General features: G+C 36.7%; 1 protein-coding gene across 3 annotated transcripts in view; it reads left to right on the forward strand.

Moving 5' to 3' along the window:
* The window catches only part of ANO3 (anoctamin 3), a 292,176-nt gene that overhangs the window by 193,924 nt on the left and 72,113 nt on the right, over positions 1 to 26,139 (forward strand). The window contains exons 4-7 of one of the 3 annotated variants that reach the window (XM_070761935.1): positions 250 to 386; positions 17,995 to 18,153; positions 19,674 to 19,774; positions 23,135 to 23,179. In XM_070761935.1, the coding sequence (XP_070618036.1) occupies positions 250 to 386; positions 17,995 to 18,153; positions 19,674 to 19,774; positions 23,135 to 23,179 (442 nt within the window). Of the gene's footprint in view, positions 1 to 249; positions 387 to 17,994; positions 18,154 to 19,673; positions 19,775 to 23,134; positions 23,180 to 23,953; positions 24,170 to 26,139 lie in introns of those variants that run through there. The other 2 variants (XM_070761933.1, XM_070761934.1) reach the window with 2 other exon arrangements.

Consider the following 26,139-nt stretch of genomic DNA (forward strand, 5'->3'; position numbering starts at 1 on the left):
AGGTGTCTCATCAAGCACTTCTTCCCTGCAGCTGTTATACCTCCAGGTTCTTAAGTAGAAAATGGTTCTTAAGTAGAGGCATTCTTAAGTAGAGGTACCACTGTATTCCCTTTATGGTAAAATAATAGGATACCTAATATGTGGCAAACACAAATAATGAAGGGAATCATGCTTGTATTTTTGCTATAATGTCTCCATAGTAATACTTTATGAGTCCATGTGTTTCTGATATTTTTTCCCCCTATTCAGATATAGGAAAAGAGAAAGACACATATACAGATGATTCAGAACATGGTAATTATGATTCTCGTACAGATGAATCTCTGCTTATTAAAAGTACACCTACAAGGCAGAAACCAGAACCTCGGACAAAGTCTTCACTGAAGGTAATAGCTTTTACAATGTTTACATTATGTTTCCCTTATTCTGATACCAGTATTATAGGTAGTCCTCCAGTTGCAACAGTTTGTTTAGTGACTGTTCAAAGTTGCAATGGTACTGAAAAAAGTAACATGACCATTTTTCACACTTTTGGCTGTTCCAGCATCCCCATGGTCATGTGATCAAAATTCAGATGCTTGACAGTTGGCTTATATTTATGACAGTTGCAGGGTCTCAGAGTCATAAGATCAACTTTTGTGACCTTCTGACAAACAAATTTAATGGGGAAGCCAGATTTGCTTAACAACCAGGTTACCAGCTTAACAACTGCAAAGATTCACTTAACAACAGTGGCAAGAAAAGTCATAAAATGGGGCAAAACTCACGTAACAAATATCTCACTTAGCCACATAAATTTTGGGCTCAACCGTGATCATAAGTTGAGGACTACCTGTAATAGCATCTAAAGCAGGGGTGCCAACTCAAGGCCTGGAAGCCAGGTTCAGCCCATGATGCTGTTAGATCTGGCCATGAGGCTGCCCTGGAGACAGTGAAAGAATGGCCCCCAGTACCTTGTACCCAGGCCATCCAAGTGCTGATCTAAAACTTGGTGAAGGCTGGAACATGGTCAGCCTTAGATCCGTAGATCCTCCCTGGAACCAGTAAGGGGCTGCTCCCATCCCATCCTCTGGGCACATGCTGAAGACAATGGATCCACCCACGCCACCACAGATACACCCAAAGTGAGCGATGTTGAGCTGGCCATGCTCACCCAGTCGGCCACATCCACCCGAGATCAACCACAATGCTTGACACACCTCATCTACAATATGAAATCCATGTAAACAAGAATTAGTTTGTTCCCATGGCTAAGACACCAGGCTATCCACTGAAACTATTGGACAGAGAGTTCTAGTCACACCTTAGACTTGAAAGCCATCTGGGTGAATCTGGGCCAGTCATTCTCAACCACATTAGGATCAGGCAACAAGTTGGTTAGTCAATTCCTGTTATAACCAATGTTATTTGTGAGGAAATGCTAGGAAGAAAAAAGGTAATCCATATAAAAAACAAAGACAAAATGGATGAATCAAAAGACAAAATTACAGCATATTAATGCAATGGACAAGGCAGTAATAGAACAATAATTACTGAAATGGGAAGACCTATGATCTGCAGAGTCATATTTAGTTATGCTGGGGAAGAGTCTGTGGCATTTTAATTGCTGGAGACTTATGTGATATAAATTTGAAAATGCAGTGAGAAAACATATATTCATTTTGTAGTCATTACAATAAAGCAAAGTTGTGTCAAAATTCCTCCCACTCCATTTAAGCATCATTTTCAAAAGCTTGCTATTTTATTCAATAATAAATGGTTCCCAAATTATTCAACATGTAATCATCTGTTTTATTCCATATATGGACATTTATTTTAATTTATTTTATTTATTTATTAGATTTGTATGCCGCCCCTCTCCGAAGACTCGGGGCGGCTAACAACAATGAAAAGACAATGAAAACAAATCTAATATTAAAAATAATCTTTAAAAAACCCCAATTTAAAGAACCACTCATACATACAAGCATACCATGTATAAATTCTATAAGCCTAGGGGGAAGTGAAATTTCAATTCCCCCATGCCTGACGACAGAGGTGGGTTTTAAGGAGTTTGCGAAAGGCAAGGAGGGTGGGGGCAACTCTGATATCCGGGGGGAGCTGGTTCCATAGGGTCAGGGCCACCACAGAGAAGGCTCTTCTCCTGGGTCCCACCAAATGACATTGCTTAGTCGATGGGACCCGGAGAAGGCCAACTCTGTGGGACCTAACCGGTCGCTGGGATTCGTGCGGCAGAAGGTATACAGTGTTCTGCTTGAGTTTGTTTTTCATTTAAGCAAAAGTGATAAAACTGCAAGGTCCATTGAAGGAAGGTATTTGCCTCTGTTCTGGAATCCATTTTTCTTATCAAAATTGCTCTTCAGGGGTGCTGTTGATCCCACTAACAAATGAGAGAAATTTATGGGTCTGTTTCTCCCTTCCCCCATGAAAGGGAAAATCCAGATCTGTAAAAATATAGGGCATTTTATGTTGTACGTGAGTGGGTTGGACGTTCATAAATCCATTACAATTCTCTAGCTTGTTATACTTGCAGAATCAGCTAACATATAAAGTCTTTGAATGGTACATGTATCATAATTTTAATTCTTTTCTCCTAGAAAAACAAGTATATATCCTGGCACTACATGAAATAAACAGAAAATGAATTGTTAGCACCCACCCTTTTTTGTGTTTTTAGTCCTTTCTTTATACATTTGTCTGGCCATCTGTTGGTAGGCTTCATGGGGAGATTTAGGATTATCTCAGTGAAAAGATTTGTGTGATAGAGATAACATTCTCATTGGCAAAGAGCAGAGACAGTGAAATGTGCTTTGATGAAATACTGTACACTACATTGCCCTCAAGTGTTCCTTTTTCTTCTACTTGTTACTCCTGTTATTCATTTATTTACTTTCTACATAAAACTGCTGTGAGAGGTCATCCATTGGCACAAGGTTAAGTGCCATCAGCATGCACATAATACTCAGATGTATAACTGTGCCAATGTTATTATATATTTGGCCAGTTAAAAGATGCTGCCTTGGTTCTTTCCCAGGGTCTGGACTGAGATAAGGAGGAATTAGCTCAATGTAACTCTAGCAAGACTGAGTCACTGTGAGGTTTGGGTCCCCCTGCAAATCCAGATGTGAGGATTTTTCATCTTTCATTCTGGATGGGACTGTCTTGATTTTATATAGCCAGTGCACACTGAGTCCTTATTTAAGCCTTTTTCCCAATCAGAATGTTAGCTGTTCCATAAGCAAATTATTATTGGCAGACTTCCTGCTTTGACAATACCATTCCTTCTTTTTCAGTTTAAAATCTGAGTTAGCAATGATAATGAAAAATGATAGCTGTGCACATTTTCGCAATGAGATATTTTTTCAACAATGTGAGCCATGATGTTTATATATGCCAAGACTCACTGTTATTCACACTATACTTTACCTTTTGCTGATATTTAAATATCAAAGTGCTAAGAGGAGATGCAATAGTTTTAAAACATATTAGAAATGATGTACAGTACATCATGATTCCTTTCTGGATTCTACATATTTAGTAATTCATATCTCTCCTCTTTGATGTTACTCCTACACATTTACTCCTACATACCTTGAGTTATGAAATAGCTTAAAGTTAAAGGTGGAAAGCCGTTAATATTAAATAGCAGGTGGTATGCTGTTTCTTTTCAATAGCTACTATGCTATTTCAAATCCATCCCAAAAGGAATACAGATATCACTATAGAAAATCAGGCTGTATGTTAATGGTGCAGTTCTATACTTAGATATCCATGGAGCATTGAGTTTATTTCTGTGCGTATAGAATTTCAGCTATAAAAGCCAAAGAAGAATGCAATAGGGCATATAGGCATTAACATTATGGAGGCAATCAGAGGCTAAAACAGAAATTTCATTCCCCTTTCTATTCTCCACATACAGAAATAAAAGCCATATCACTGCTAAAGTCATTTCATAAACTTTCATTAGAGACTCATTTCTGTAGCAACAACTGTTAACATTCTACCCTTTTTGCCTTAATCAACAAAAAACCATAAAGTAATCTGAAGAGCATTCTACCCTTTACTGCCCAAATATATATTTGGTAGGCTGCATTTCTGCAAATCATTAACAATCACATCATCATCACAACCACCACCATTACCATCATCATCCTCATCATCCTTAATGTATTGTATGAAGCCAACCTGTGAAGTTAATTTATACCTAATGTATTGTGCGAATCTAGTATTTTGTCTTAACTGAGAAATTTGTAGTTCAGTTAAGCATGAGCAAGCATGTTGTGCAAATAATAATACCATACCAGTTTTACAAGTTTCTGCTATGAGTTTTGGCATCTATGCTTTCCTGAACTCCCAGTATAGGTAGTCCTTGACTTATGACCACAGTGGGCATCAACATTTCCATTGCTAAGCTAGGTGTTGTTAAGTAAGTATGCCCAATTTTACAACCCTTTTGCTACCATTGTTAAGTGAATTACTACAGTTTGTTAAGGGACTCACATAAATTTATCCATTGACTTTGCTTATAAGAAGCTGTCTTGGAAGCTCAGAAATGGTGATCAAATCACCCCAGGTTGCTACAGCTGTCATAAATGTATGCAGGTTGCTAGGTGCCCAAATTTGGATTGCATGATCACAAGGATGCAGTAACAGCCATAAGTGTGAGCAGGAGTGTGTTCCGATGTACCTCGCCGCTTGTTTGCTTCCTCCTGCACCGCCTGGGTGTGTGGGCGTGCATGCTCAGAAGCAGAAAATAGCTTATGCACATGTGCAGAAGCAAAAAACAAGATTGTGATGCCTGTGGCACCACTGAGAGAGCTGTTTTGGGGAATGTCCAGCCAGCCATCACTGCCAGTTCGGTGAGCGGAGAGAAACACAACAGATTCAAACTAATATTAACCGCTCCAAACTTGACTGTAAAAAATATGACTTTAACAATCGAGTTGTTGAAGCGTGGAACTCATTACCAGACTCAATAGTGTCAACTCCCAACTCCCAACATTTCTCCCTTAGACTCTCCACGATTGACCTCTCCAGGTTCCTAAGAGGCCAGTAAGGGGCGTATATAAGTGCACTGATGTGCCTATCGTCCCCTATCCAATTGTCTTTCCTTATCTTATATATCATATATATTCTCTCCTTATCTATCTATCTATCTATCTATCTATCTATCTATCTATCTATCTATCTAATATATATATATATATATTATATATATTCTCTCCTTATCTCTTATATCATATATATTCTCTCCCTCCGATCTACTCCTCTTCTTTTTTACTTTCTATCTTTATATATATTACTTAATGTCTATTCTCTTCCATATGTATTGTATATTGGACAAAGAATAAATTTTAAAAAAATTCCTGCTAAAGAACCAGTCTTAACTGGCAGGAACCCACCTCTGAGTGTGAGGACCAATCATAAGTCCTTTTCTTCAGTGCCAATGCATTTGGCATTTAAACAAAACCATTTTAATCGAATGGCTGTATGTTGAAGACTACCTAGTATAGAGTATGGTGAACCTTTTTTGGCTCGGGTTTCAAAAGGATGTGTGCACGTGAAATAGTGTGTGCGTGCTTGCCCACACCCATAATGCAATGCCTTCCCCCTCTGCATGCACACAAACCCCTGCACTGCCTCCCCATGCTTGCAGACAGGCCTCACTGAAGCCTCTGGACTTACAGTAGGCCCGTTCGGCCATTTTTTCACCACCCCAAGGTTCAGGAGGCTTTCCTGAAGCCTGAGGAGAGTGAAAACAGCCAAAAAGAAAGCTGAAAATCAGCTGACTAGCACACACATGCGTGCTGGAGCTGACATAGAACAGTGTCTTGCGTACCCTCAGATATGGCTCCATGTGCCACCTGTGGCACCTGTGCCATAGATTCACCATCACTGACCTAGTATAATCATCTGTGGACCTTCTCTACTGTAAATAAATAAGCACTAATATTATTCATGACGGACTTCCAATTGGTAAGAGAAATAAAATGGTGGCTCTGCCATAAGTTGTTTTTCCAGAAGTACATCACATATTAGTGCTTACAGACCTGCTGATGAAGCCAAGTCTCTGAATATTTGCAGGCAAAGTTTTATATCCTCACAGGATATCATACATCAATACTGTTGTGATAAACTGCTGAATTGAAAGATTATTTATTGCTAGGAGAACTGCCACAACTCATCACATCTTATAATATTTCCTACAGCACTCCATTCTTTGAAAGTCTATTGAATAGTGATGTTTTGGAAGACATCTCCCTGAGTCAGCAGAAGCTCTAGATTCTAGTATGGTTTTCAGTCAGACCTGAAGTGTTGCATTAAGCCACAGTGTGATGTATGTTCCCAGTTCATTGAGCTCAAAATAAATGGATATAGATTGTTATACAATCTGTCGTAGGTTGTAAAAGTCCAGACTAATGAAGAAAATGCCAACTCCTTTGTAATATTTAGGGCTTATATTTTTTTTATTTTTTTTCAGTTCAGCACTTAAAAATGAGACATGTTTATATTTTTAATTGATCTGCTTTTACTAATCTCTCTCTCTGGTTAGTAAATGGATGGGAGCTCATCAGGAAATCTAAATGAAAAATATAACTTCTCCCCACAATTTGTTTTTGGTTTGTGGGGGTACAAAGCATTGAAACAAGGAAATTAATTCAATATTGTTTCAAAGACAATTAAGTAGACTTGCCTTCTTAAGTAACTGAAGTCAAGGTCAGATTGAATTATTTAGCAATAACATTTACATTTATAAATTCCTCAACAGTCTTTACAGCACTCTCTAAGTGGTTTACAGAGTTAGCATATTGTGCCCAACAATCTGGATCTTCAGTTTACCAAACTCAGAAGGATGAAAGGCTGAGTCAACCTTGGGTTGGTCAGGATCAAACTTGTTATTTATTATTAACATACTGTAATTTTCTTTTTTACCATTTCCATGGAACCACTATTACAGAAAGATAGGCTTTCAAATGTGAATTAGATTAGATTAGATTTATTGGATTTATATGCCACCCCTCTCCGCAGACTCGGGGCGGCTCACAACAATGGTGAAGAACAGTACATAGTAACAAATCTAACATTTAAAAATCTAGATTACAGTTTTAGATTAAAAAGTCCAAAAAAGAAACCCCAATATATAAAAAAACAACACACAATTGAATCATACACAAAAACTACATGGGCAAGGGGGAGATGTTTCAATTCCCCCATGCCCATGTTCATAAAAGGCAAGGAGGGTGGGGGCAATCCTGATCTCTGGGGGGAGCTGGTTCCAGAGGGTCGGAGTCACCACAAAGAAGGCTCTTCCCCTGGGTCCCGCCAGATGACATTGTTTAGTCGATGGGACCCAGAGAAGGCCAACTCTGTGGGACCTAACCGGAATTTTCATCAACCTGACAGTTATTTGATTTTTTTAAAAAAAAAATGAGAAGTCCAATTTCTTAAGCCAATTTAACCCTTCAGAAAAATGTCTTATGACTTTGATATAGTTGGATCCAATATATTAAAAATTTAAAATTTTAATCTTGGCTTCAATATTTTTGAGTCTTCAAGTGGTAGAAACATTTGAATAAGAAATCTGCTTTCTTTGTCCACCCCACTACCTATGATATGTGAATAAGAATGGGTAATACATATGAATGGGATCTCGGTTCTCGACCACAATTCATTCCAGAAGTGTGGTCGAGAACCGATTTGGTTGAGTACCAAATTAATTTATCTCATAGGAAATAATGGAAATTGATTTAATTTGTTCCCAGGCCCTATTTCCTTTATTTCCTATGGAATAAAGATCTCAGGAGCTCTATAGTCTAAGCACTCCAAGCTGTAGGAAGGGTGGGGGCAGCTGCAATACTGGCAGTTTCGGGGGGGCTCCTTTCCTCAGTGGTTCGTCTTGTACCTGTAGGCAGCTGCACCAACTTTCTCCTTCCCAGCGGCGGCTTTCCATCGAGCAGCAGCAGCGCTGGGAATATCACATGATGAAGGGAAGCTGCTGGAGCCATCTCAGCAGTTTCTGCTGCTCCAGCGGCTTCCCTTTCCTCATGTGACTTTCCTGGCGCTGTTGCTGCTCGAAGGAAAGTCGCCGCCAGGAAGGAGAAAGTTGGTGCAGCTGCTTACAGGTAACAAGACAAACCACTGAGGAAAGGAGCCCACCCCGAAACTGCCGGTATTGCAGCCGCCCCCACCCTTCCTACACCCTTCCGCTCCAAGCTGTAGGAAAGATGGGGGTGGCTGCAATACCAGCAGTTTTTTTGGGGGGGGGTTCCTTTCCTCAGTGGTTCATCTTGTTACCGGTAGGCAGCTGCACCAACTTTCTCCTTCCCGGCAGCGGCGATGACGGGGGCGGCTTTCCTTCGAGCAGCAGCAGCGCCAGGAACATCACAAGAGGAAGGGAAGCTGCTGATGTTCCCGGCACTGCTGCTGCTCGATGGAAAGCCGCCGTCGGGAAGGAGAAAGTTGATGCAGTTGCCTACAGGTAACAAGATGAACCACTGAGGAAAGGAGCCCCCCGAAGCTGCTGGTCTTGCAGTTGCCCCCACCCTTCCTACAGCTTGGAGCACTTAGACTAGAGACTGGGAGGCTGTTAAGTGAGCGGCCAGGATGGGCGTGTCGGATTCCGACTCCCATTCCGTCTCACCCCGTCCCCTCAGATCTTGTAGCATTTCGGATAATAAACAAAATTTTCTGTGGTTGTTCGGTATCTGAATTTTTGTTCAGATACTGAAGCAAATTTTTGCCAAAAATTTTGTTCGGTATCCGAAATGTACGAGAACCAAGGCGTTCGAGAACCGAGGTACCACTGTATATCTTTCCATATATTTACATAGAGTTAAGTACAAAATGGAGAATGAAAGACTAAATAGAAGCAAAACTTTAAAGCTGCAACTATGTTATCAGTTGTGCTTCAAATATGTCCCAGCTCACATTTTTATATCAGTTAATTTCCTACATGAAAGCTGCTAGAATTAAGGATAAGCGGCCACTGGGAGCATTGCTCGTGATTCTATTTCTACAAAAAGCACCAATGCAATATCTTGTATTTTCTTGCATACCTGAAAATATGTTGCAAGTGAATCTTATTCTTCATGGTCAAGAAGTATTTTCTTTGCAGTCTCCATATCATTTATAGAAATACAATTCACCATAGCTAAAGATATATGCCGTGCTTTTTGCATTGTGAAATCAAACAACACATTTGTCTGATACAGATGCCTGAAAGGGTACAATGTGCATCCAGCAAGCTTACTCAAGGGTGTAGCATCTCTGTTTGAAAAAGGTTGTTTTAAGGTACTCTTCCTTACTCAAAAGAGTTAGACTGCATAATTCTTTTTTATTCTATGTGGATGTTTTTGAGCTCTGGCTGAAATGAGCTCAAGCCATTTAATAATGTATTCGAATGTATATTCAAATACATATATAGCAAATTTGGAATTTTCTAAGAACCCTATAAAAATAAAATCTTCTCTCACAAAAGCAGAAGGCTGTATTAATGATTGAAGATATTGGGTAGAATTTAGAAATGGGTATATTAGACTGCTATAGAAAGTACAAACTTTTAATATTTAACTATTATTACCTACATCGATAAATAATTAATCTGAAGTAAAGAAATATAGAAATATAGACAACTGATGGCAGAAAAAGACATCAAATGTGCTCTTTGAAGGGGGGTGTTTCTCTTTTTTTTCTATTTAATTCAAGCATTCATTGTTATTTTTATTTATTTTTATTTTATTTTAAAATTTTGTTGGAAGATGGACATGTGTTTTATCCAAGCATGCTTGAACTCAATTACTGAGAATGGCTTTTCTTTATGACCCATTGTGGCACAGTGGTTAGAATGAATTTTACAGGCCAATTTTGCTGACTGCCAACTGCCAACAGTTCGATTTTCACCAGCTCAGGATTGACTCAGCCTTCCATGCCTTGGTAAAGGTCGGTAAAATGAGAACCCAGATTGTTGGAGCAAAATGCTGACTCTATAAACCAGTTAGAGAGGGTTGTAAGGTACTGTGAAGTAGTATATAAGTCTATGGGCTATTGCTAAGTGCTTTTCCTGAAGAATAATTCCAAAAAGGTCTAGTTGAGTTTTATCTATGTTTCATCAAGTATCTTGATAGTGCAATGGTGAATTATATATTTCCTAGACTAAGTCTTTTAGACATGAAGACAAATGTGAATTGTTTTGGAGTCTCAGTCAGTAATAAAACTTCTACAAGTTATCAAAATTGACCTTAAATCCTCTTGAATTCTTTGCATTATAAGGAGGTATAATCAAACAATACTCTATTTTCTGTAAAGTTCTGACCCGTATTTTTTTATATTTGAGCTTTGGAAAGATTTCAGAAGAAGAGTTGACAGGAAAAAAATCTTTGATTAATGTCTTCTATCTTCCCTTGAGTGTGTATCATTGCAATTTAATATGGTTTCCTCTCAGTTTGAAACAAAGATTAAAGGGTAATATGATTACTATTTCTGTTTAAAGCTGCAGCATTCCTGGAGAAGAAAAAGAGCCGCTGTCTGCCAGAGAAGCATGACTTCTATACTTTTGCCTTTGCTCAAATATTTGAAAATATCTTATTAAATAAGACTTATTTTATCAATTTTTTGCAGTTCAAAAATGAATCAAACCAGATTAAATTGGATAAGAGAAATGTGTTTTGTCCAATTTGGGAACAGATTTATTAGCAAAGATCTGCATTCAATTATTTGCAAGATAGTCTCCTCCCCTCTCCATGTTCACTTTTCCATAAAATATAAGGTTTCTTCATTAAGGGGAAATTAAACTGATATTGTAAACAGAATATTACTTACAGTGCTACCCACGATCACAGTGTAAAGGACATGGACAGCATAAAAAATTAATAAATAAATAGTGGTCAAAAAGTTACCAACAGAAGTGGTTAACGATTTTCACAAAAGTCTTTTAAAAGTTTCCAGATAAGAGAAATGGCTGGGTTCACCTCTCATACAAAACCATATTATAGTTTGCTTTTGACTTTAGTGTGATGCCTAAAAATCTGCCAGGATGTTTTGGTAAACCATTGTATTTAGCAGTTAAGTGTGATCAGGTCACTGTGGCTTCTTCAACAAAGCATGATTATGAGAAAATATTATTTTACTGAAAGAGTAGTAGATGCTTGGAAGGAACTTCCAGCAGACATGGTTATTAAATCCACAGTAACTGAATTTAAACATGCCTGGGATAAACATATATCCATCCTAAGATAAAATACAGGAAATAGTATAAGGGCAGACTAGATGTTTCTATTTATGTCTCATGAAATAATACAATAATTGTATTATAATTATATAATATACTAATACTTGTATAGTACAATAATACTTTATCAGACTGATCCACTGATGGGTAAAATTGTAAAAGAGGAGGTTCCTAAATCAAAGAATATTTTCAGTTGTATCACTTGACCACATAATTTGTATTGTGAAATGAACAATCTTAGCAAGAATTTAGAATCTTACTGTCAAAGGGTCAGTGGAGTCTTTTGACTATGCTACTGGGAAGGAACTTAACTGAGATATATGCTTAACAATTATCATCTTTTTTTAAACAAAATGTTACACAATAATACATTAGAGTAGGTTTTCTATATTTTATTGAAAGCAATAGTGAGGAAGATCAGCATAAGATGTCATTTCCAGCATTTTGTCTCATGAAGAGATTTATATGTTATCCTGGGCAATGCCCTCTGCTGGACAAAATATACCACCACAGATCACATTTAAAACAATAACATTCCCCTCTTGTCACCTGTAGGCTCTGTAGATTCTCATTAATGAAGGATTTGACAGGATAGTCATATATCTACACAAATCAATTTCCCTCTCTTATTTTTTTTCAATAGAGCCTGTTTTCAAGTGATACTGAATATCAGTCACATTGAAATAAATCCAATTGTGAATTAACAGTAAATTTGAGAATAAATTTGAAAACAGTTCTTCTTAGGGAACAAATGTAGATAAAACCAAACAGTGCTCTAATGGGATTCCGAAAGAGGCAAAAATAAGTGAACGGCATTTCATTGAAGGATCCACTGCCCTGCCACTTTCAGGGAGCCTTAAATCCATATCTCTGATTATTTACAAAGAATGTTACCTTGCTTTAGTCCAGTGTTTCTCAAATAGTGGGTGGGGGTCCTGGGGGGCATAGAGTGATGCCGGGGGGGACACATGACCCCAGGGAATGTGTTTTTTATGCCTCAGGGAGTAGGGGGAGTTTTCACCAGACAATAGCACATAGCACAAAGTATGAGATATGAAGCATATAACAAACCCTTAAAAGACACCATGGAAAAATATTTAACAGGCATGAAAAGAAAGGAGGAGAGAGACAGAGATAATGAGACAAACATAAATCTCCTGAAAGCTAAGATGAGAAAATATGATGAAGCGTATGTAGCGCTGGGCTTCACCGTGACTACAGTGGGAGATGAGGAAGACCAGTATGTTGACTGTGTCTAAAAATGTTGACATGAAGCATGAAATCAAATAAATTAAGGCATCATTAAACACATTACGCCACAAACATGGTGATGAGCCGCTTGAGTTTTTTCAGGGAAAACATGCTGAATTTTGCAAGCAATCGTCCTGGCGTAGAGTTGGGTGGTGGTGGCATGAAATGTTTACTTCCTCCTAGGGGGGCCACAACACAAAATAATTGAGTAACACTGATTTAGTCAAAGGTGCCAAAATAGTCAAAGCTTGATTCAATGATCAAGGCAAAAATATAGTTAGGATGAAGCAGAAGATTAAAGTTACCAAGAAACAAACCCAACATTCCAGCCAGGATTGGAAGAGCAATGTAGAAAGATACAGCTGTCAAAACAGGACATTTGGGATCAAATGTGAAAAGGTCTGATGTACATGAAAATTGATTCTTTCAGCATTAAATCCCTATGGGCAAAGCCATTAGTAAACATTTTCTCAGCCTCTGTTAATTCACAGCCAGTACCTAACTGATCTGATTGCAAATGATTGACACATCAAGGACATACTACTAATACACTACTAATAAGCAGTGCTATTTGCACAGCTCAGCAGCAAAAATGCATTCCTCTTTTCTGTCTTATGGCTTTCTAAACAGAGCTGATGTTCTCCTTGTGGGCTGAGCAGTGTAGCTAGTATGAATGGGGTAAGAGGTAAGGCTATCTTAAGTAACTTATTTCTGATCCTCAGTTATCCCTATCAATACTATTAGAATAGAATAGAATAGAATTTTTATTGGCCAAGTGTGATTGGACACACAAGGAATTTGTCTTGGTGCATATGCTCTCAACGTACATAAAATAAAATATACATTTGTCAAGAATCATGTGATACAACACTTAATGATTGTCATAGGGGTCAAATAAGCAATGAAGAAGCAATATTAATAAAAATCTTAGGATATACGCAACAAGTTACAGTCATACAGTCAACATGGGAGGAAATGGGTGATAGGAATGATGAGAAAAACTAGTAGAATAGAAGTGCAGATTTAGTAGAAAGTCTGACAGTTTTGAGGGAATTATTTGTTTAGTAGAGTGATGGCGTTCGGGAAAAAACTGTTCTTGTGTCTAGTTGTCTTGGTGTGCAGTACTCTGTAGCGACGTTTTGAGGGTAGGAGTTGAAACAATTTGTGTCCAGGATGCGAGGGGTCAGTAAATATTTTACCCGCCCTCTTTTTGACTCGTGCAGTATACAGGTCCTCAATGGAAGGCAGATTGGCAGCAATTGTTTTTTCTGCAATTCTGATTATTCTGGGACTCACTGTAAGGATACGACTGGAAGTTGATCCCTTTTTCTCCTCATCCAGAGGGGAAACAAACTTTCTCCAGAATGTGTCAACCCTTCAAGAAAGTCAACCCAGTTTTCTTGAGTGATGAGTTATGGCACAGATTGTTGATGTGTAATTCTGCTCTGCAAGGAATATGCTGAAAGAAATTAATGAAAGCCCTTATTGGAAGGGGGAATTATCTTAGAGCTTATTAAATTATTATTTTTTGCTAATTAATCTCTTGACATCTATCTCTTTTCCCATCAACATGGCAGAACACTTATTTTAGTATGCTTCATTCATATCCACTAACACTCATGCCAAAGTAAGCTTGGTGCTATGATTTCTTTTGCCAAAGTGAAGAATGCAATCTATATCTATATCTATATCTATATCTATATCTATATCTATATCTATATCTATATCTATATCTATATCTATATCTATATCTATATCTATATCTATATCTATATCTATATCTATATCTATATCTATATCTATATCTATATCTATATCTATATCTATATCTATATCTATATCTATATCTATATCTATATCTATATCTATATCTATATCTATATCTATATCTATATCTATATCTATATCTATATCTATATCTATATCTATATCTATATCTATCTAGCTATCTATAATTTCTTCACTCAATAGAGTGGGAATGGTCAACCTTTGAAGAGACAAGCACTTCAGCAGTTATCTCAAGGACAAACAGGAAGTTGTTAACACTGGTTGAAATATTGTGGATGGACTGCTACTGCTGATTGTTTTTGTCAGGAAGATTTCTACAATGATGCCAAAAGCATTTCCTAATAAAATTAATCACACTGATTTTCTGTAGTTTTCCAAATTATGACTGCCCTCAAGTAACATGATGTTCAAAGACATGCTAAAATAGACTTTATCTACCTGCAAAATGTAAGACAGAGAGAACTTGGCAAAGTCAAGACCCCATAAAGTTTGCAGTATTGTTCCTTTTGATGAATCTTATCCATCCATTACTCACATAAAGAACATATGGCCTTTGGCTTCTAAAAGAGGACCCACTCCTGATTAATATCATGGCATGAGTGAACTGCAGCAAGCTCAATATATAGATTGAACTATTTGCATTTCTGGAAATATATATCACTTTTTTCCAATCTTACTTTCTTGTCTTGTCTTGAGAGGTCAGTTAAGGTGATGAATAATTGACTGCAAAGATTATAGAAGAACAAGCTGAGCAGCACGTTCTTTTATTTCAAGCTGACTGGTAGAAAAGTGGAGAATATAAGGGATAACATTTAGTTCTTTGCATTTCACTGAAGAAATAAGAAAACATCAGGACAATAAATGGCTACAATGAGCTTGATGGAGTGCCAGCCAATGAAGGAGCTATTATCCAATACATCTCCCTTTGGCTATCTTGGTGACAACACAGTCAGAAATAAAGCTTGATGCAATGCAGTCTTGAACTTATTTATGCAGAACTGTGATCCATTCTATAAAAGGGATGTTGGTTCCCATGAGGCAGGTTTAATTCCATATTTAAAAAGTTATCATTAAAAAAGTGAAGTTGCTGAGGGAAGCTGGAATTTTAGGGACATCATAGACATACCTATGCAGCTTTCTTGGCAGCAGTATATACATTTGCCAGTGCTTTCTCCTTGAATGTGTTTTGATTTCCCAGTTTAGCTACAGTCCTAGTATTTCCTGGTAATCACCTGCCTAAGTCCTAACCCAGCCCAACCTTGTAGTATTTTTTATCTCCTAGAAGGTCAGGTAGGTGTTGCCGTCCGAATTAATGCATCTTTAAATTATCAAAATCTATTACCTGTGGTTCTCTGATATTTATTCAGAACTATTATATCATATCTAATGTAATAGTGGAACTGCAGACTGGTTGTAGACTATTCATTAATTCAAACTTCAAGTGCATAATTTCACCTTCAATCTGGCACTTTCCCGGTCTGAACTTCTAGGAATTGCAGTTCAAAATGTATGAAGGGAACAAGAATAGGACAAGTTGCCAAAGACTAATATGAATTGATTCATTGTGTGGGTTTTAATGAGGTGAAGAAGCACCAAGAAGGAAACATTGAAGAATTTTAGAATTCCCAAGTTTGGGGAATAGAATTACACTATCTCTTTCCTAACTTGTCCCATATATATCCTTTAGAAAAAGTCAAAATCAGGAGGGGAAGTGGTATCAGGGTGATACAAAACAATTCAGCAAGGATTGTGTGTTAACAGTGGCCATAGATTTATGACTGAGTATAAGGACAGGAGATAGATTCCCTAATAAAGGACAAATAAAGAATGGGATATTTATCAAGTAAATAAGTAAATGACCTGAAAGATAATTAAAATTTACTAACTAGAATCCCAACAAGAGAAATCCTGTTTTATATTTACATTTTCTGCTCTAGTACAAAAAGAAAGCTCTGGGATAATGTATAATATTTATAGAGCTAATTATATTTTTTCCACATTTCCTTCATCAATATTACTGATAACAGAATTATGATATGTGCAACATAGTACTTGCTCATCATTACCACTTACCAAGAATATCACACTTTTCTGTCATTCTAAATCAGGTTCATCTAAAGCATAAGACTAGACACAAAAGAGACAAATGCTGAACCTATTTCTCCTCTATTAGTAGGATCTAATGTTGCTCTTTATTAATAGATATTATAATGTTGTTGCTTCCTGATTTTCTGTACATATAATGGACAAAATAATGTAATAGAATCAATAAATCAGCAGCAGTTGCAACTGGATAGACCCCAAATCTATTTTCTTGCTTGTCTCTCTTCTATTCTTATATCTTGCGTGTACCCAAATAGGAGTATGGTTATTACTGAAAACCTCATCCAAAAGCTATAAATACTCCTGAAACGGAAACAAATTGCAACCTGCAACATTTTGCTGACTTTCTTTGTCTCGTCATTTCATGAATTGTTTTGTTTTGTTTTCCAATTTTATGTGTCGCAACAAAAGTGGAAGTCATTGTCAACCTAGACCTCAAAGCCATGAAAGGTGTTTCTCAAGGGTAGGATTTAATGATGCTTTAGGAAGGGAGACAGTGATGTGTTTTTAAAAAATCTTCATGGAGATTGACTGTCTCTGTGGAATAGCTTGTACTGGTTTCGGAGCAGCATGGTCTGCAGGGAGGGTCGTAAAAGTCAGGGGGCAGCCACAGTTATGTGATTGAAGGCCTACTTCTTTATTTTTTTATGTGCATCACAGTTGCCCTTGTTTCCGAGGAAAGGCAAATAAACGTCAAAGCTAAGCAGCTTCACGACCACTGGGACTGCCAGGAAGGATGGATTGGAATTCAAAAAGTTCCCATTGATGTCTACTAGATAACAGATTGGCAACCCGAGAACTCTTCCATGCTGCCTTTTCCAAAACTGAACAGCATTAGCTGTGCTGTTTCGAGGCAGGAGAGATTAAAATAATAACACGTACTCAGAAAATAGGCTTAACATAGTAATTTCACTTTTAATAAAACTATTGTAATATGAATATTTACTTTAATTTCCTCTTTCTTCCACTTGTTTTCACCCAATTGGAAAAAATTTCACTATTTTGGATTGTATGCTTGATGTTTTGGCTTTTGACCGTAAATATACCGGTACTTTAATAATTTTATGTTTAAGTTAACACAGTTAAAAAGAGATGTACTGGTTAAAACCTCAATTGAGAGTCTGAGGTTCAAAATCTCTGCTTCATTGTAGAGTTTATTAGTCACTTGATTTTAGCCCAACCTACCAAGGTGCATTGTGGGACAATATTAGGGGAGTTCTCCTTTATTATTACGGATCCTTTATGAGACACATCAAAATAAGTACGGAAGGAAGCAAAAGTTCTCAAAATTCTTGCAAAAATTTTCCTTTGTAACTCACTCTGTAGCATCAACCTACTTATTGAGTCCCATGCTAAGGAGACATCATATATATTTACAGGATTGAATGTCACCAATATCCTAATTATTCTTTATCTAAATTTGTGGAGTTTAAGGAACAAATTGTTTTAAAAAATTTGAGACAGAGCAAGAAGTACTTCCTTCTAGGTTTCTCTTCTGTTTTGGATATAATTCTTAGGACTAAAATGAAACCACTGTTCCTAAAAATACATCCCATATTTTTAATCATTGCCTGGACTGTGATGTTATGTTTAAGAATCCATTATATACCCCCCTTTTCTTTCAGAATGACATGTCTGCACAGGCAACATCGGGTTTATTCTTCAAAGATGGCAAAAAACGTATTGATTACATTTTAGTCTACAAAAAATCCAGTCCTCAAATTGAGAAAAGAAGCACATTTGAAAAGAATTTACGAGCGGAAGGATTAATGTTAGAAAGAGAGGTGGGTAGCATTTTCTATTTGCTCAAAATGGCTGCTACTGTGAGGAAAATCCATTAGATGATTTGCATCTTACTGAAGTGATTGCAGGATTAACTTCAAAGAAACCATAGGAGACCTTGCAGAGAAGAAAAGAGGAAGGGTTAGGAAAATGGGCAGCTTGACAGATAGTATAAAAAGTAGAAAAGGGAAGGAGGGAAAAAAGCAAAAAAAAAATTTTAAAGGAAAAAAGAGAGAATCTATATCAAAAGCTAAAAATAATTATGTAAATGAGTATGTAGGAGTTGTGTTGATGAACTTCTTTAAGGAAAAACAATTTACGGTTTGATAAGATCATAACAGTATTTTTCTCAAATTTTTCAGAAGCAAACAAATTTCTGAGAAAAATGAAAGGCAATTTATAACCTTCTTTCCCATCTAACATACAATGCTTTAAGGAAAAAAGGACATTTTGGGCTAGTGGCAAGTGAGATTTTGAAGTATTATCTATGCCCTAAATAAACTTAGGAAAAAATTATGCCACTTTTCACCAAATACATTTGGCTTCATCGTAAATACAACAGAGCAATCATAAAGCACAGGGAATAAAATGACAGATTGTCAATTGCTTTGAAGTATAAATAAAAACAGGGATTTGGGGAGGAGAAGGCAGATTTGAGGAGAGACTACTGTCTTCTCCTCGGCCTTATGAGAGTAACATGAACTAGAAGCCTGGAAAATGGAAGGTCTTTCTTCCTCAGTTCTCCAAAAGGTCTGATTTGTGGCGGAACATACCTGTAATATTAGAAGATATGTGTAGTTTTCTTAAACATATAAAATTGCTTGGATATATGCATTCCTGCCATGAACTAGCCAACACTCTCATTTTGACACCTTTGTCTGAAGAATTTCTCTGTAATTTGTTAAGAATTGTTGAAAAAAGTAACTTATGACTTTATGAGATAATATCCATGAAGCTTCTGGACCATTGTCAGGGACGACTTATTCTGGTCAGCCCTTCTTTATTCTCCTACCATCTGGAAGGAGATATAGAAGCAAAGGCAGCCAAAGAAACAGGCTGAAGAACAGTTTTTATTTGTGAGCTGTCAGACTCCTGAATGAAAAATAACTTTACAAACAACATAGTACGATTGACTAGTGGGGCTGGCACAAGGTGCAATACATTCAATGTGTGCAATAGGACTGAGTGTTTGTTAATAGGATACACTGGGCTAGGAGGGTTTTTTTTCTTTTTGTCTTTCGCTGTGAGTTGTATTGTGTTGGGGGTGGTGCACGAAAGGAGGATCAGCCAATCTCATTGTACCCATCTTATACAATAAAGGCTTGAACTGTGATAACTCTGTTCTTTGATAAACCACAATCCTAGTTAGATTACAAGTCAAACCAAATTCCACTCTTTTTTTAGCCAAAGAAGAATACATATAAAATATTTATAGTCCTGTATGTATTCTTCTGTCCAAGTAGAAACTTTAAATACCATACACATGTAGATTTGTGCCTGTTATATTGTTTCTTTTTTGCAGCCAGCTGTTACAAACAATGACATTATGTTTGTAAAAATTCATTGTCCTTGGGACACACTCTGCAAATATGCCGAAAGAATGAACATTAGGATGCCTTTCAGGTAACAATAAAATGCTTAATTTTGTCACTTGTTAAATTAAGAATGTATTTTTTTCTAACAAGCACATTTATTTATAGCCATCATAGTGTTTTATTAATAGCAGCAGCCGTAGCATTTAGACTGCACCTCTCTGAGTGGTTTACAATGTCAGCATATTGACCCCAACAATCTGAGTCCTCATTTTACTGCCCTCAGAAGGATGGAAGGCTGTCTTGTGCTCCATTAAGATTGAACTCTAAGATGTGGGCAGACTTAGACTTCAATACTGCAGTCCAGTATGAGCCTATCACCAGGGCTCATTGACAAACACACTACATTCTGTGAAGGATAATGTTGCTTCAAGGATCACTATGTTGATCCACTCTCTGGGGTACCTTGTATTAGACATTTTTAATGTAGGAAACAATATTACAGGATTTAGAAAATTGGGTATGCCCAGGAAAAGAAGAGCATCTTCTTCCTTCTCTATATTTCCATCATGCAGAGCAAAACTAGCAAGTTAGGCACATCGTTTTCCTTCCTACTGCTTCTGCCTAATGTTCAGGGAGAGGACAGACAAATGCTGGCATCCCTGCAACTTTGGTATTTTTATTTCAGCTAGCGACGAAACCGGATATTAGAGTAAGCCAAAGCTCTTTGTCTCATAATTGTTCAGCTAACCCATTGTTGATTCCATAAACAATAGACAAAGTAAAAGCCATTGTGCTCACTCTCAAATATGTCTGTGCATAATAACTGGGGTACATCCTTCCAATATGATGAATTTATACCAAGTGATAATGAGATGTATGCAGTTCATTAGCTTATGTACATTTAGCACATTGAAAGTTGTCTTAAGGCACAAGTTTCTATAATTTTGAAATATCCAAAGCATCTCTAATTAGTTCCTTGCTTTAATGTAAATTAATCCCGATGGAGGATAAGTACATCTGCTGGCTCATGGGTTTTGATTGCAGTCTCCAGTTATTTACTCCAGAGAAAAGGTCTTGAAGTTAGTTGGGCTCTTCCAGAAATAAGTACATTATATCAATCATTCACAAAATGAGCCATTGGCTTCAACAGCAAAAAGGCAAATCAATTTCAGGCAATTATTACATTGCTGTTCAACATTGCTATAAACAATACACTGATTCTCTCATATTAATTTCATTCAGGAAAAATAAAACAGCAAAAGATGAGCAAGGAAAGATTAATAATAGAAGGATCATTTTAGCAAGTTTTCCTATTGTCCTTAATAATGAATTTTGCTAGGAGTTATTCCTTGCAAAATGGAAAGCATAAAAATGACATTTAATGACAAATCCTTTAGATCAGCAGTCCCCAAGCTGGTGGGCCAATTTAGGGGTGGGGGACGAGAAGAGGGGAACTGGGCTGCATAACCAGCAGGCCAGTACAAATAGTGGGCTGGTGTGCATACATGTAAGTGCCTACCAGCCTGCCGCTCACGAAAGTTGAGCTGTGTATGTGCATGCACATGCTCCACCAGCCATTCACATGGCCTAATTTCAAATAGGTCACAGGCAGCGATGGGCTATGAGCTGGAACGCTAAATTGCGTGCGCCACCGCAATGCATAAGTTCTTGCAGGACCAGTGCAATTTTGCTGCTGCACTTGTGGAGATAGCAAAATTGTGTTTCCGCGAGGTTTTACCTGCAGATCTGTGTGCGACGTGGTCGGTAAACCCACAGTAACTGAATTTAAACATGCCTGGGATAAACATATATCCATTCTAAGATAAAATACAAGAAATAGTATAAGGGCAGACTAGATGGACCGTGAGGTCTTTTTCTGCCGTCAATCTTCTATGTTTCTATGTTTCTATGTTTCTATGTAATATTTAGAAGTGGATAGATTGGGGAAATGAAGTTACATTTGGACCAAATCTGGACTGAAATCTGAAATTGACAAAATGTTCCCCTTCTCTTTAAAAATGTCAAACTGAATGGAGAAACTACATGCAAGTTAATCTAATTATCTGTCTCTGATTTAATGACATTATTTTAAGCACAAGACTCCTTTGGGCATTGATATAAGACTACTGCTGAAGACTGAAGAAAATGTAACAATTTTCTTGTCAGTGCTGTCCTTAATTTTAATTCAAAATGAATTAAAGATACCTTGTATCAATCATAAGAAGCTTCTCAAACCTAGACACCTTGACATGTCTTTGAACCTTGGCTTGAATCAAATATTTAAAGATTTTCAACATGTTGCATGGTTTTTTCAACAACTCCTTTGAAGAACACTGAAAATTCAAAATATAGGATTTTTCAGTTTCCTATCCAACATGTATAATGTTCAGCTTTGCTCAACAATTAGCATTTGTAGATTGGTCCTGCTCTAATGATCTACTAAATCTTACAGATTTACTTTTTGTTATCATGTCATTAGCATAACAAAGTTGGTAAATTGTCCTGCTTTTCATGCATAGCTTCAATCTAATATGATATAGTTTTTCACTACTGTGGATTACCAATCAGGGAGGTACATACAGTCTGTAAGTTACATAAACACAGTTTATACATATATGCACACAAAACTTGTTTATCTTCATCTGGACAAATTATCTTTCTAACAATCATAGAGAGTATGCCAGTCAGATTATCATTGGGTAATTATTGAGTTTTACTATGATGTTTCAGTAGTATCATACTACTGCTAGGCAGCCAATCTGGAAAATTAATGGAGCCTTAGCCAGCTATCATAGGGAAAGAGGGGCTACTGAGTACCATTTTTAACCACTTTTAACCAACAACTACTGGGTTGCCAGTTGCCAGTAGTTTATGAGTAACTCATAAATGAAGTCATTCAGTTTTGGAGAGGGGGAGGTAGTTGCGTGATTTGTCTTTTTAAAAATCTCCAATTTGAATTCCACAAGAATATATCAATTTCCCCAACCAGATCAATATACATTTAAAAAATGAAAAATTAATACCAGGCAAAATTCCAACAGCATGAAGAACCAATGCAGTTATTTTCCTTTATGTATTATATTTCCAAAATGGTCCTCTTTGCATTTATTACCTTAGATAATATTGGAAGACATTTATATATAAGGATAATAGGTGCTAGTGCAAACAGAAACAGAACAGAAAAGCAAATAGGTAGTCCCTTGCTCTGCATCCAGCGATCTATTCCCCACACTGTTTGTGTATACAGTATTAGCTTTGTTGATGCTATTTGTGCTGAAAGTTCAATTTAAGTAGCTCAGATTTTATCCAAGCCATTGAGCTTCTGTCCACTTTCCTTTTGTAATGGTGCATGCTATGAAATTACGAAGCTCTATATCTCTATATCTTGTATGTATTTCCTTCACCGTGATATCAAATTGTACTCTGATGATTTTTGCTGTTCTTTCAGGAAAAAATGTTATTACACTGACTGGAGGAGCAAAACCATGGGCAGGTTGGTGGGTGATGCATAGCTTTTAATTTTACCAGCTAGTCATCCCATATATAATAAATCCATTCTAGCAGTTGTAAATTTATCACAAGAGTTCTGAGAAAGCTGATTGAATATTGGAGGCAGTAGAACTTAGATGCTTATTTATTTTCAGCTTTAAGCTTGTGACTGACCTCACCAAAAATAAGATAACCCAAAGAATCTTCCAAAGCAGTGATTATGCTTTATTTGTAAATAACAATGAAGTTCAAATAAGAAAAGTTTGGAGAAAATGGATCTTAAAGTCTCTGAATAGCAAGAAGTTTGTAGAAGCTTAATTTTTGTATAGTACTTAGTATGTTGTACTAAGTCTTCCAAAGAACATGTACTTTGGGGAACCTGGGAGAACTCTAATTTGTATATTATATTTCAGGTCATGTAATACATCTTGTAGCCATCTAACTTGTGATACCAACAGTCACCATAGCCTATCACATTATATTTAGAAAGGAGATCAAAATATTGTCTCTATTAAACTCCCTTCCATGTCTCTAATCCATGATTCCAACCAACAAGCTTTCATTAAGGTCCCTTCAGGTGAACATGACAAAAACACACTGAGAACATATGGTATATACTAAGCATATAATCTGGCACCTTGAATTGCTTCTCCACCCCACTGATAATGATAGCCACTTTTGGAAACAAAGAACATTTAAAAGAATACAAAAACACAAAAAACAGAGGACAAATAAACAATAATGACAAAGAAAACAAACCCAGAGGAGATCAAGAAAAGAATGAAAGGGCTATCAGCCATCCTACTAAAGATCTAGATCAGGGGTGTCAAACTCATATGTCACAACAGCATCACATGATGTATTGGGACTCCCTCCCCCTTCGCTAAACCAAGCATCGCCAGCATGTAACACATTTGACCCCTGAGTCAGGAATTTAACAGCCCTGATCTAGATGAAGAGCCAAACCTTTAGGAACCTTTGGAAAACCAGTAAGGTAGGAAGTCCTTTGAATCTTGAACTGGAGAATACACAGGGAAACTGCATTCTGGTGTGGAAAGTCTCAATTATTGATTTTAAATATTAACTGTTTAGAAACCTTTGTCAAATATTGGTATTTCCAGTATTAACATAAATGTTATATGAAGAATTTTTGCTCCATCCAGCTGTTTCCTTTTGGAAAAAATGTATTATTTGTCATGGAATTTAGATAAGTTCTACTGCACTCCCATGTGAGTCCATTAGGGAGTGTTGATGGGTTGTTGATTTTCATACAAAAGAATGTGAAACTCTCTTGTTGTAAAGCCAATTTCTCCTGTGATGGATAAACTCCATATCAAAATTTAACTGGAAGGAGAAGCAACAAAATAATACTTTGAAACAGAATGATACAATCCTAACTCTGTTTCAAAATAATCATTTTAAATATTATTTTGTCTTTACTTCTGATAATGATTTGGTATCTAAGTTAAGTGAAACCAATGAGAGTAAGGTAATTATTTGACAAGGATTTCTAGGAACATACATATTGTAAATATATAGCATAGAGTATTTCATACATTAATTATTTTAAATAAATATTTTGTGTGAAAACTACTGCATTTCACATGCAGATATTAAATATTTGTAGACTGTAGTTTTTGAAAGTAAAAAATTTACAACTGCTTAATTCCTCTCCCCAGTCATGCACGTGCTTGCTTTTTTATCAGATAGCTCTCCTATATTATATACAATACATGTTTATACTTACTTGATTTAAATGATGTAAAATAAATCATTTTCTCACAAGGAATTAAAATTTAGGCAGGAATGACATTCAGACTACAGTTTATATTTTATAGAACTATTATTATGAAAGTTGAAACTCAAAACAATGGATTTATAATCAGTTATTGGTTTGTGTATGTTTGTTAATTCTGTTCTCTAAACTTTGAATTATTCTGTTAGACAAAATCCCCAAAGGTAAGCACAGTCAGTTCCACATCTTCCATCACATGAATACCCAAACCACCAAGATTGTGACTCCAAGGAAGTTTTAATCACTTTTCTAGAATGTAGGCTTTTCTTTGAAAAGAAACAAAGAATATTTACTTTTCATTTAGTAAGAAAAATACAGTGGGAGTAATACAACCCCAAACACTGCAATATGCTATATAGCAATAGCACTTAGACTTATATACCACTTCACAGTGCTTTACAGCACTATCTAAGTGGTTTACAGAGTCAGCATATTGCCCCCAACAATCTGGGTTCTCATTTTAACTACCTTGGAAGGATGAAAGGTGGAGTCAACCTTGAGCTTGTCAGGATCAAAGGAATCTAATTCCTGGCTATGTGAGCAGAGTTAGCCTGCAACTGCATTCTAACCACTGCACCAATATGTTTTTGACTTTAGTTTTACCAAGTAAGGCAACACATTTTTTCATACCGTCATGTAGAACTACGTATGTTTGAGAGGAAGCTTGCTAAAACATAAGTGGATTGCATATTGTGAAATTTGCCTTTCTGATGGCTTGTTCTCACATGCCCATGTAATTTTTTAAAAACAGCTTGTTGCCTCCTTATAATACCATTTAAAATTGCAAAGATAGCACAAACATTGTTCATGCTATAAAGAGACTTTCGTGCAACTCCTGGGAATCAATTAACAGTTGCATATGAAGATGTATATTAGATTTGACCAAAGGCTTATGTAGTTTAGCATGCTCTTCAAACAGCATTCTTTCATATTCTTAGCATTCTCTTCCAGTAGCCAATCAAAAATCAATGAGCAATCTCTGATAGTGATAGTTTCTTTTCATCAATCTCTCAATACAATGCAGCCTGATATTTCTGGTTTTGCTTGTAATGAACAGCCCATCATGATTAGCAGCCTCTAATATCTTCTCCATTATTCAACTAACTAGTATTTAAAGATCTCCAACTTGCTGGCTATTACCTCAACACAAGATAAGGAATTCTACAGTA

Source organism: Erythrolamprus reginae, chromosome 1, assembly GCF_031021105.1.
Source record: "Erythrolamprus reginae isolate rEryReg1 chromosome 1, rEryReg1.hap1, whole genome shotgun sequence".
NCBI classification, from domain to species: domain Eukaryota; kingdom Metazoa; phylum Chordata; class Lepidosauria; order Squamata; family Dipsadidae; genus Erythrolamprus; species Erythrolamprus reginae.